Below are 13,524 nucleotides of genomic sequence, written 5' to 3'. Positions count from 1 at the left end.
CATTTTCCATTTTCTCTGTTCATCCATTTTATTTAATACATTCTGTGTGAACCATTCCTTTTTATTCCTCCTTTCTTCCGCTTTTTCAGATTCTTTCTCTAAAGTTTTCTGCATTGACTCTCTGCTAGTAACCCACTCTTCGGATATATCCAGGCTTAGTCTCACTATTCTGTCAGTCTCCCATACTACACGTAAAACGCTTGGCATCTTCATTTTTCAGTTTTGTCAGGTTCCACTTTACAAGGTGTTTATTTTTAATATGTTTTGACCTAGTTATTGTGTCTGTTACTAGAAAGTAGTGATTTGTATTGGCATCTGCTCCTGGGAAGGTATAGATGTACTGACACTGTTTTTAAATCTTTGATTGGTTAAAAAGTACTCCTTCTGGTACCTGGGTCTATAAACATTGCTTTTTCCTGTATACAGTATTTTTTTCCTGTATACAGTATTTTTTTTCAGTATACAGTATTTTTTTCCTGTATACAGTATTTTTTTCCTGTATACAGTATTTTTTTCCTGTATACAGTATTTTTTTCCTGTATACAGTATTTTTTTCCTGTATACAGTATTTTTTTCCTGTATACAGTATTTTTTTCCTGTATACAGTATTTTTTTCCTGTATACAGTATTTTTTTTATGATTCATGACCACATGTTGGTAATCCAAAAGCAAAGACTCTCTCAGACCCTATCACTTTATCTTCCCTTTAATTCCATTGTCCTAGTCCATAATCTCCAACATCATTTCCATCCCCACATATCCCCAATTTGCTGTTCTAGTCTCCCATTGTCACTGTTCTTATTTAATCTTTTCTATTTTTCTTCTTATACAATAATCCTACTGCTCCTTCTCCTTCTCCTTTGTGGTCTCCTCCCTTGTAATTCACCTTACTCTCTCCTCCTTCCCATCACACTTTACAGTGTCCTAAAAAGCTGTTATAACTCTTCATTTCCTTATTTACATCTTCCAGTTTACCATTCTCATTCATTTTTATCATATTATGGGCTCCAATCCTCAGTCCAGGAATTTGTCTTCTTGTTTAATCTCTTAGCACACTTTTCCTGGGATAACACCCATCTGTAGGTCAGATAGTGGACACATTACACCAGAATATTCCTTCTCAGGAACAGCTATTCCTTAAAGTGTTTTGTCCCGTGGAACTAGAGATACCACAACAGTCTTTAATGTGGTGGTTATCCTGTGCCTTCCACCCCCTATACTGTAGACGTTCAATAGATTCTTCCACTTTCAGAAGTGATTTTTCATTTCAAGGACATGAGGGTGCCCTGGACTTGCTTGTTCATCCACCTTCAGAAGAGGCTTTTGGAACATGGTGGAGGGGAACCACTTATACTGGTGGTCACTTTGTGTGTCGTCACAGTTGAACATCATGCCTGGGGATACAGTAACCCATTAAGTTAATTAGAGAAAGTGCTGACCATAGATACATTGCTATAGGCAGATGACACAGTGCTCATCAAAGTGCTACCACACCTGAGAATGTGCGTACCATGGTGGTAGTGCATTGTTAAGGTTAAGCTGATTTGTTTGCTTCCCCACATGCCTGACATTATCAGTTTTTATTTAGAAGGGCTGATTTACTACTACTACTACTACTACTACTACATGATCAGGCCCAGTAGACTGCATGCATCTAATAGTTTCTTCCTCCACTGTATTCTGTCCATTGCTGCTATGTGCAGTCCGTTCACATCTGTTGACACTTGGTTTAAATCTTCTTGGAGTCCATCTCTCCAACGCTTCTTGGGTCTCCATGGCAGTCTCTTTCCTATAGGTGTGAAATCCAGGAGCTTCCGAGGCCATCTGTGATCCTCCATCCGGGCCACATGGCCAACACACTCCATTCGTTTCACTTTGACAGTTCCTGCTATGTTGGGCTGCTGGTATAGTTCCTCAAACTCGTGGTTGTATCTGATCCTCCATTCCCTGTATCTGCATCCAGAACCGGACTGAAGATTTTCTGAAGCACTTTTCTCTCAAATCAGGATCTTACGGAAGTCCTGTTTCCAGATACTCCATGTCTCACAGCCATATAGAACAACAGGCTGGATCAGGGTTTTGTGCAGTCGAATCTTGAACTGTCTGGAGAGATATCTGGACCAAAGCAGTTGTGCTAGGCTGTGGTAAGATGGGTATCCTGCTTGTATTCTGGCATTGTTCTCTGCTTCACATGACGAGTTCTCAGTGAAAAGTGCCCCTAGGTAATTGAATTCTTGCACTCTCTTGTAGGACTGGTCCCCAACCTGCAGTGATTGTACATGATCAGCAGTCTGACAATGACCACACATCATAATGAGGTACTCTGTCTTGGCTTCGTTTATATTTAGCCCAAATTTGCTGGCAGCCTCCTTTAGTGCCTCACATTGTGTGAGTATACTTTAGCACCCACACAAAAGCAAGCTACACCTGTGAACCTTGCCTTTTGCAGATAGTCACTGTCATCGTAGATGCGACTCAGAATTTTGGTTGCAAATGCTTTGCATTTTGGCCTGTAGTCAGACTGGAGTGCATGCAGCAGTTCCACCTTGTAGGTGTGAAGCTTCAGTCTCTTGTTAACACCCTGTGCACTGTGGTTGGCAGTAGCTCCAACTGCTGAGAGGCCTGATGGATTGATGTACTTAGGCTCCAGATAAACTCCTGTTGCACGCATTCCACGTTCTTTGAACCATACATAGGTCTATAACCTTCAGATGGTTGGATGTAACGGTGGTGTGCTTCTGTAACATGTCCAGAAATTCTGCGTGCTCTGTGTGTTTCTGAAACAATGGACCAATGACCTTTGCAGTTTGGTCCCTTCAATCTTTAAACAAACCAACCAACCAACCAACCAAAGTGTTGAATTTGATCTCTATCAACCATTCCCACATTGTGCTATCTGCTGTGGCGGCTGTTTTCGTCAGTAACCAATTGCAAATTAAATAAAAAAAAGAACACCTTAAAGTGTGGGTGAACATTACATTGCAAACTGCATCTTTCTACCAATCCCCATTTCTTAAATATATGTAATAAAACTTGTAAAGATCAGTTTGGAACACCATAAATTTCTGTTGCCTATTTTTGAGTTGTTGCCTAGTACTCTATTTGAAACTCTCATCCATCTTTTTCAAGATTCCATCTTCTGAATTTCCTACCTTCCTGGTTTTTTTAAAAAAAATTGCAGTTCACAACCTTTTAAACGAAGTGTGTGTTGGCTTTCATTCATTTTGGAATAACCATATAATTGATTGCTGTTACTACAGTTATATCTAAATTTCTTCTCCCTTGGCACTGTTGTTCACTGGTTTTGCATTTTACCGGTTGAATTTTTATGCATTTTCTTTATACATACATTCGGCAGAACTTTGGTCAAATCATGTGGGGTCCACAGTAAACCGACATTTTTTTTACACCTAAATGTTTATGCAAAATAAAACTTCCTTGGCATGCCTAAGAATGCCTCTATCTCACTGTTAGATCCTCTTCAGTCGTGTTGCTTACAGCATCACTGCTTTTTGGAACTACAACTAGTTTTGTTCAACCTTCATGAAATTTGTTTCCAATGGAAGTGTGGCTGCAATAAAATTCTGAAAACGAATTTCACGTAGCCTTTTTCTAAAAATGATGATGATTAGCAGTTTAAGAAGGTGGTTAGAGGCACTGTCGATTAATGCTTTTAAGAAAATCATCAAAAGTCGTCCAACAAAAATCTTCACATGAAATTTGCGGTTTTTTGCAACTTTGATTACAATGAATGTTTACAGAGGCAAATTACCTGTCTGATTTCTGAGCTGCAGTGAATAACTCGGATGACAAATTTTAAAACAATAATACAGTACCTTAGTAGTGCCATCTATGGTTGTTTCTAGAAACTTATAAGCCATACCCCATGTTAATTCAAAATGTTTAGTCTCTTTTATTTCAATTTGTTTGTCCTGTAAGGTAATTAGTTGCAGTTAAAGATATCAAAATGTTGTCAACTGTTTATATACGTAACTCTTTGTTTCATCTTTAATAGATACATATTCCTAACTTGGTGTAATTACTAGTCAGTGATTTAATTTTTTACTGGTTGTGTATTTACAACATACAGATAGTTATATCATTAATTCTGCAATCAGTGTGATTTTAAACTTTTCTTTATCTTCAAGAAATGTGGAATTTGCTATAAAAAGTTTGCCAGCTTTTGGTCTTTGTTTCAGGCTACCAAGGTAGACAAGCCACTAGTAGCAGAAATGTATGAAGAGATGCCTGATGAAACATTTGGTAAGTTTTTCTTTCTTCCTTTTTTATTTTGTGTATTCAGATAGAAACTAGAGAGAGAGAGAGAGAGAGAGAGAGAGAGAGAGAGTTATAAGCATGAAAGGTGTGCCACTGGATGCCCCTTTTTGTGCTTCAGTGAATGGATTTCTTGTTGATACCATATTATGTAGTTAGAAACTGCTGTAGCTGAAGCATTAATTGGATATAGTTTTAAACTGGAATTGTCCTGCTAATAAAAGGAGACAGAAATAAAGGGAAAAAAACATAAAATAAAACAATAGTTTGCAAACATTCATGTAAGAGGACATAAGAGTATGAGACTTCATGGCAGATTAAAACTGTGTCAGACCAAGACTCAAACTCAGGAGTCAGTAAGTTTCATATCAGCACACATTCTGCTGCAGAGTAAACTTTTCATTCTGGGCTTAAGACTCTGTAATACCACAGTCTAACATATGCAGTCACAACACTCACTGCAGTGAAAGGTGATGGTTAAATAAATGCTGTTGCCCCTAGTGGCAAGAAAGCTGGCCATAAGAATGTTTTTTTTTATTTTTTTTTATTTTTTCTGCTTAATTAACAAAGTAGTTATTACATTTTTGTATTCCAATCACTAGTAAATTAACGAGGGACATGAATGATATTGAAATAATTGTACAAACTGCCGGGTCTTAGTGATTGTGATGTGAACTAAAATTTTTCATGTAGAAATAACCCTGTAGTCACCGGACCAAAAGTCTTGTTCCTCCTGCCACCAAACTTCACTAATTCCCACTATATCTAACTTCAACCTATCCATTTCCCTTTTTAAGTTTTCTAACCTACCTGCTGCCTGATTAAGAGATCTGACATTCCACGCTCCGATCCTTAGAACGCCAGTTTTCTTTCTCCTGATAACGACATCCTCTTGAGTAGTCCCTGCCCGGAGATCCGAATGGGGGACTATTTTACCTCTGGTTTAATCATACAGTAAACCTGCATGCTCTCGGGAAAAATTACGGCCGTAGTTTCCCCTTGCTTTCGGCCATTCGCAGTACCAGCACAGCAAGGCCGTTTTGGTTATTGTTACAAGGCCAGATCAGTCAATCATCCAGACTGTTGCCCTTGCAACTACTGAAAAGACTGCTGCCCCTCTTCAGGAACCACACGTTTGTCTGGCCTCTCAACAGATACCCCTCCGTTGTGGTTGTACTACGGTACGGCTGTCTGTATCGCTGAGGCACGCAAGCCTCCCCACCAATGGCAAGGTCCATGGTTCATGGGGGGGATAGAGTAGCATGGAGAGCTGCATCAAACCAGTCTCAGGACTGAAGACAACAACAACAACAACAACAACAACAATTGCAGCTTACTTTGCTGAAAGCAAGAGAGTGTAAACAAATATTTCATGCATGAAAAGCATAAGTGCAGTATCCACATCTGCTTGCTTGCTACTCTGATGGTGTGAACATTGCCCCTCCACCAGCTATATGCATGCAAGAGAGGCAGAACAGTCATCAGATTTATCTAGTCAGAGGGTGTATCAGGTTCTGACATTATCGGGGCTTTCATTACAGTGTTCCGGTGCATAGTAGTGTGTATTGTGGAAGAAAGACGCCTAAATGGCTGACAGTGTTGTGCACTGAGGACCAGCCTGATGTCCATTGACCTCCACTGCTAACAAGAATAATAAATAATCATGGGAGGCTGTTTTTCTGAACTGAATCCGCCTCTTAATTTACTGAATCCACCTCTTAATTTATTTGTGACAAGTGTAGTTGTTAAGTCTGAGAATGGTAGGTGCCAAGGAACCTAACCATAAAGCACAACTACAAATGCATTAATATCTGCCAATGATTACCCAATCACCGCAATGCAATAGTGAAGCATTTGTAATTGTAACTAGAGGTGAAAAGTGTTTCCATCCGTATGAGACAGAATCACACTACTGGAGTAACAGTGGGAAACCAAATGTGTCTGACTAAAAGAAGAGGTCCCCAGCAGGGCAAGTGACTGTTTGAAAACATCGTTGTGGTTATGTTGATCGAGGTCCCAGATATTATACCCTTCAGCCATTCACCATAGTAGGCCCTTGTTTCCAGTTTCTCATGATACTCTACAGCTTGAGAGGAAAAAAAAAAAAAAAAAATTATAGAGAGTCGTGTAGTGTAGTGGTAAATGTAGAGTCATCACATGCAAAATGTAGTGAGTCTGAATTTTGTGAAGTGCTCTGAAATTTATTTTTAAATCTTTATTGAAATGTCGTTGATCATTATTTTTATTCATTTACTTGGTTTAAGTGAACTTTTTTATTTCTGTTCCTTTGCCACATTAACTTTTCCATTCACTTTCTTCCTCTTTTTCTTTCTCCATTTGGAATCTTTGCTTATGTGATTATAATTATGTTTATACATAAACTTCGATTTAATTTCTTCCATTTTATCATCCAATATTTTTCTCTTGGTTATGGCATTAATTATTTTTACTGCTCATTTTGCTTGAATTTGTTTTACTTATAAACTCTTCTTTCATTTGCATCATCTGCATTTTTTTGGCCATAGCACAATAAGAATTTGTTTTATATGTTTGTATTAAGATTATATATAAAAAAAGAGGGCACATCTTATAATGAAAAACACAAATTTTTACAGCATTGCACAGTCAATATAGATTATTTTGGCCTTTGTTTTTTAACCAATAGATCAAATTTTCAAATGTTGAAATATTGTGATAGATAAATATATATAATTAAATTCACATGCACAAAGATTGCAAGTGGAAAAAGGATAGGAAGGAAAAATGAGAGCACTTGAAAAAGTTAATACAGCGATTAAAATGATGTGACAAAGGAAATGTCTTTGGTCATTTTTTAAATTTATATTCAATACAAATTTAAAATTAAATTTTTAATCTTCTCAGGTAATCTGAACCCATAACCTATTGCAGTTAGGAACTCTACCTTAACCTTTACTCTATGCAACCAGTCTGCATAACATGCTTTTTGTAAGGCTGTAAAGAATCTCTTGAAATTCAAAAGCATTGTTAGTGTGTCATAATGATTTGGAAATGGTCTACATAAAAACAGTTTGTCAGCAAAGGCATGTACTTAAGCATGCTTAGTTCATGAGATTGGAACTTTAGAAGTATAAATATATTCAAACTGAAAGTAAGACCAGAACGATGGAATCGTAGAGGTGTTACTGCTTTTGCAAAATTTAGAAATAACTTTTTTTAAAATTAGGAAAAGATATCAGATGCGCAGTGATGTCTGTGTTATAAGAAAGCGAATGACTGACTCAAAGGTAGAAAGCTAGATCTGTAATCAGTGAACGTGTACAGTTAGGTTTGAAGAAAAGAGGAGTCCTCAAATATTAAAAGACTGTATTTAACAGCAATGGAGGATAGACTGCTGAAGACTGCTCGTCACACCGAAGGGAAAAATAGATAATGGATGACATAACAAAAGGATTTAGGAAGCTACGAATAGGATGTAACATTACAATATGCGTGGAAAAAGTGTTTGCTTTCACCTTAGTTACCAATAATGTTACTGTAGTAGAGGTACTAACTTACAGTTCACTGATTATAAATTTAATGTTATTTACACCATAAAATTTGTGCTTTTAAAGAACGCTAGTCTTTTAGTTAACAAATTCTTAGATTAAGTAGATTCGCTGCAGAGGTATAGACAGTAGCTTAACATTTGTTTCCATTAAATGGAGTAGAAAGATTAGTGTTCTTTGCTAAGTGTGATTTATATGCTTTTAACAATAGGAGCACAAGTTTCATTGTGTACTATTGGAAATCATTAACCATAAAGTTCCTGAAACTTATTATCCACCTTTACCTTGTGCAAACAAGGAAAAAAATCTGTTTGATGGCAAATCTCTTTTCCAAATTACGGCTTTTATCATTCATTTGTGTGGAAGAAACTACGTAGAACTTTGTTTCAGGTACCCAGACCTTACAAGGTAACATCATTACATCTGAGCAAAATGGAGCTGGAGAAACAGTGATATACACATATCCTGAACAGATCCAACAATTTCAACTCCCATAAAGTATATTTGGCATGAGATAAAATCTGTAAAAACAGATAATAAGCCTGTTGATATTTGTGAAGCCTTTTTAAAAAGGTGGACTTATATACTCCATTGTAAGGAATTTGTGAGTTACTAAGGAGAAGCTACTTGTATTATATTGTAATAAGTGTAATAATGTTTACTTATTTATATAATATGATTTTAAATAAAATTTCATTGTATTTTTAATTATAAAGAAATGTTCCACTTTATTTCATTGTTTGGTATTGAAGGTCAAATTTGTGTTTATTAATAACCTTTTCTATTTTGCCTTTATGTGCATTGTTATTTACCAGAATGTATTTTTGTAGTAAGGAAATCATAATAATGCATTTAATTAAAAAATTAAAAATATCAGTTTTTATTAATAGTTGCTAAGGTTATGTAATTCCATATGCCCCAATTGTTCCTCTTTAACCTAAGCATGTTGACAGGGAAAATTTCCTCTCATCCATAGTGTTAAGTTGTTATGGTATAAACTAGACTGTATCAGAACAAAGTCTCCTCAGCGGACAACCAAAAAGATAAATTCATCAGTTTTATGTAAAGATATAAAAAAAATTTTAAGAATTTAAGTAACAGAATAATTTATAATTTTCAAATGTGCCACTCTTCTAAAGCCAGGGAAAATTATTTATGGCTTGTCACATTTTTGTGTGTATGTATTAATTGCTAAGGTGTCTATTGAGTACTGTTCTGCAATAAACAGAAGTCAATCTGGAGACCAATCAGTCTTGATGCTATAAAAAGTTTAGTTTTATTTTCTTATAATGGATCAGATTGAGTAAGATTGTCATGTTACTTATACCATTGTATATTTAAACACTGGAAAATCCAAAACAGAATGACACTATTATATTATTTCAATTATTTACTTGCTAAAATGGAAAACTAAAACTGCATTAGTGTAAGAGTTAAATACTGGCATTGAGTTGAAGCACTGAGTTGTCAGCATCAAGCTTTTGTGATCTGCAGTGTGCCCTGCCGCTGTTTGGTGATAGCCATTTGTTGTGGTGGACAAGTTGGTGGTCAGGCCCACATAAAACACTGTCCAGAACTTACAATGGACTTGGTGTGTGACATGGCTACTTTCACAGGTTGATACTACTTCCACAGGTTGCCCTGTTTATGATAGGGTAAGATATTCCAGGACTAAGAGTTTTATACACTGCATGGTGGTGGAGGAATACAACTTGCGAGCTGTGGGTAAGATGTCCCTCATTTCTGGACTTCAGTGACCAAAACCGTGACAAAGGTTATGGTTAAGTTGTTCCAGTATGGGGTTATATTTTGAAGAGGATGGATGCTCCTTATCAGCTTATTACAGGGGTGATAGGATGATTAGGAATTTCATTGGAGGGGGGGGGGGGGGATCTTTTGGTACAGCTTGTCAGTGAGGGCCATAGTAGGACTTTCAGCATACTGGGCAAGGGGTTGCTCTTCAATGAAGATTCACCATGCACAGGTGACATTTATATGGGAGAAGCATTTTGTAGAGGAACAGATGGATATGAAAATGCAAGTGCTGTTGTCGATTATTGGATTTGATAAGGACAAGTTTTTCTGGTGTCAGCAAGGTCGCAGGTCGCAGGTCGGGCTCAGGAAGACCAGCTAATATGGGTGGGAGGTAAGTGATAATTCAGAAGAAAATTTAAGTTTGCACTTCTGGACCACATCTTCTATTAGGCCATCTATCTGCTCGCCAATGTCTGAAGTTGAGTTAAAGCTTTAGACACTGACAAAGAGCTGACTGAGGCAGCTTAGCAGACCAGGCAGGGACAAGGCAAGGATGCAACAATCATCTGCTAAACTGAATGGCACATTCTGAAGAACTTCCAAGACGTGAAGAGATCAGTTTTGTGTGGGTATTGCTGAATGGACTTTGCTCATGAGTGGTTGAATTTAGAGCCAAAAAAATAGTGATGCTTTACATGTAATTCATTAATGTGTGAAGGTGAAGGTACAAAATCAATGCATCTCATGAACTGTCCATTCTGTCTGACAACATGCTCCTGTGAAGACCTATTATTTGTATGCCAAGTGTAGTTGATTTAGTCAATTTATGGTAAAAAATTATACAGATAAATAAATATATATTCTGTCTTTGTGCTACTGTTTATCCCGCGCCTGGGTTCGATTCCCAGTGGGGTCAGGGATTTTCTCTGCCTAGTGATGACTGGGTGTTGTGTGATGTCCTTAGGTTAGTTAGGTTTAAGTAGTTCTAAGTTCTAGGGGACTGATGACCTAAAATGTTAAGTCCCATAGTGTTCAGAGCCATTTGAACCATTTTTTGCTATTGTTTACTCCCAATCTAATTTGTTTTGTTCTTATACTTTCTACTGTGTACTTAGAATTCTGTTTTATGTTAGGAGTATGTTGTTTCATCTTTTATTATGCTTATGACACCTTAATTTTTTGTTATTTGTGTCCTCAATGAACCTGAATCACACGGGGTGTTTTAGATTTTGAGTGACTTGGACAGTTCGCTCTCGACAGGCCATTAACACCTGAACACAGGCAGATGGCCTGCGGGTGCTTTAGGCCATGTTGGATTTGTTTGAGTATCTATCCATCAGAGGAGAAGTTGCTCTAGATAAAGACATACTGTAGCTTGTCAGTAGGAATGAAGCAATGGATTTTGAGTCAGTACAAATGGAAAAAGGTAGTGTTACATAATGGCAAGTTGTTGGCATGGGAGATGGTCTGTATAGGGTAATGGTGTCAACAGCAGTGACTGGGATTCCAGGTGGGAGTGGTTGAGAGATTTTGAAGGAAGTCTGAGGTGATCAGTTTGGACATCTTCAGGCCTTTCAGGCAAATACCAGCAGGGAATTGTTGTGTGTTAAGCAATAAGCAGATGCAGATTGGTTATTAAAGTTTGATATATCAGAGAGGTTGATTACAGGTATTAACTTCATGCAGCCAGGTAACATTGACAGCAGCGGATATTTTGAAAGGTAGTCACCCTGTCATTTTGAAGGCAACAGATAGCACACACCAGCCACTGGCATGGTCACACAGTGGGGCCGACACTGTTTTGTTAACGAGGCTGCGGTAGCTGGCAAATGCTGTTATGCTGCTTTAGCATTCTGCTGGGAGGGGGAGGGGGGGGGGGCCGGCATTGACTGCTGCCTTATAGCCTCAACCAGCTTTTGAGCAACTATTGCCAAAATACTGTATGAAAATCATCAAATAATAATGTTCCTGTTGAGGAAACATTCTTGACTACATGCTCACCGCAGTTCTGGAGAACCCATACCACAGCTTCCCACACATGCAACTCTGCAACCAGAACCAGCCAGCCTGTAACTATCTAGTCAGCACAAGATTTCCATGTTCTACTACAAATACCATCACAGCCAGCAGAATTACTACCTTCTAGTGACCTGATGAGTTTTGTAACCTCCTTAAGGATTGTATTTTTGAAAGCAATATCTGTCTGTTCTACATACAGTGTCGGCACAAGTAAATCTAATGGATCTGCATTTGTTTATTAGTGGAAGCAATGTTAATTGCCATTCTGAGGAATTAATCATTGAATCTGGTAGTCAGTGACGTCAAAGTATGACACAAGATACTTACATCCCAGGTGTATCCACCCCTACTCCTTTCTTCTACTCAGGTTTCCTTTATTTGTTTTAGGGGAAAGCAAGGCTTAATGTGATGTAGGAATGTGTAAAAGAGAGTTAATATTCCCCACCCCTTGAACACTGTCCCTGCCATAAATTTCTCCACGGCAGTCTTCCCATAATTTCTCTTAAGCACTTTCACTGGATCAATGTTTAAAATTCAAAATTCAGTGATACATTACTTTTATTATATGTCTGTGCCTAACTGACCAGTAAATTATAATTGTTAACATTTGACCACATCGCTCAGACAAACCACTGACTAACAGTTTTACATGTAATTCATTGCAGCTTGTTGGATCTAAAAATAAATTACAAGAAGCTGTTGCACTATGCCCTTCAAATCTTGTAGGGATTTTATCATATATTCAAAATAAGGACACAAAGATTACAGATGTCTTAAATCAGCACTGTATTGACAGTAAATTTACATTTAATTCTCCACAAACAATGATTCTCCAGTTAAGTCTGCATTATTATACAAAAGCTGTTTCCATATGCTTCATGAAGCAGAAGATTCTTCCTGGCTGGCCTGTAAACTGTTCCATAAGTGTGTTTTCTGATTACTGATAGAATTTTTTGCTGTTAATGGTGCACTTCGCATGCTAGATGTGTAGAGTAATTCATTAGTATTCTTACAAAACACTGATGCAAACCATCTTAGAGTTTTGATCAGGTGTGTGGAAACATTAAAAAAAACTGTAAGGCTAGCAGGAGAGAATGGACATACATATAGATGGGCAGCACAAATGGTCAAAGGGTTTATTTGTCCAAGTAGCAGAATGGTATCATAGAAAAGCAGAAAAACTAGCATTGGCCAACACTTGAGATGTAAATTATATGATGAAAACCTACTCCTGAAGTTTCGAGAACCAGTAATAACACTGTTCTACCTTTTTTTTTTCTATTTCTGATAAAAAATATTGTGATTCTGGTTGTATTTTGAATGCTGAATTAAAAACTTTTTTTTGTCAGGGATAGTTTATGAGTAATGGCAATTTTATTTCTCTTTTCAGTTTCTGATATAGTGCAGCAAACGTGAGGTGAAATTCGACAAACAAATGCACATCTTTATGATATAAGTTCATCACATTAATGGAGGGTGGGATCTAACGTATAACACAAAAACCTTTGTGTATACACTTTGAAGCATTTATTTGACATCAGAAATTACAGAAAATTGACAAAGAATGAGCCCCTGCCTTGTAAAGCACATCACTTTTTTTTTCTCTTGTATTGTGAATCTTTCTTCTCTCGAATGATATTCCAGCAATAATCTGCTAACATAGAAGGTACCCACTTCCCTTCATAGTGCCTTTCTATGGTAGAAATGTCTTTATGGAATCTTTCCCCATGTTCATCTCATACGTCACTACAACTCTTTGTGATGTAGTCCATATGAGAGTCCATCATATGTACTTTCAAAGACATATTGCACCCCAAATCCTGATATGCTTTGATCATATCCTTCACCATTGCTTTGTAGTTAGTAGCTCTTCTTCTTCCGAGGAAGTTTTCTGACACCATTTTGAAACAGTCGCATGAGGTTTTTTCTTTATCAGTTAAACATGCTT

At 37.3% G+C, this 13,524-nt stretch overlaps 1 protein-coding gene across 2 annotated transcripts in view; it reads left to right on the top strand.

Moving 5' to 3' along the window:
- LOC126266699 (nuclear transcription factor Y subunit beta-like) overlaps positions 1–9,043 on the top strand; it is an 86,854-nt gene extending 77,811 nt beyond the window's left edge. For both annotated transcript variants that reach the window (XM_049971141.1, XM_049971142.1), the window contains 2 exons: positions 4,200–4,263; positions 8,193–9,043. In XM_049971141.1, coding sequence (XP_049827098.1) covers positions 4,200–4,263; positions 8,193–8,299 — 171 coding nt within the window. In that variant the 3' untranslated portion in view covers positions 8,300–9,043. The remainder of the gene's footprint in view (positions 1–4,199; positions 4,264–8,192) is intronic.
- Positions 9,044–13,524: the final 4,481 nt, after the last annotated feature.

This window comes from Schistocerca gregaria, chromosome 4 (genome assembly GCF_023897955.1).
Source record: "Schistocerca gregaria isolate iqSchGreg1 chromosome 4, iqSchGreg1.2, whole genome shotgun sequence".
Classification (NCBI taxonomy): Eukaryota; Metazoa; Arthropoda; class Insecta; order Orthoptera; family Acrididae; genus Schistocerca; species Schistocerca gregaria.
The sequence above is the reverse complement of the archived record's forward strand: the minus strand, read 5'-3'. Positions and strand labels throughout refer to the sequence as shown.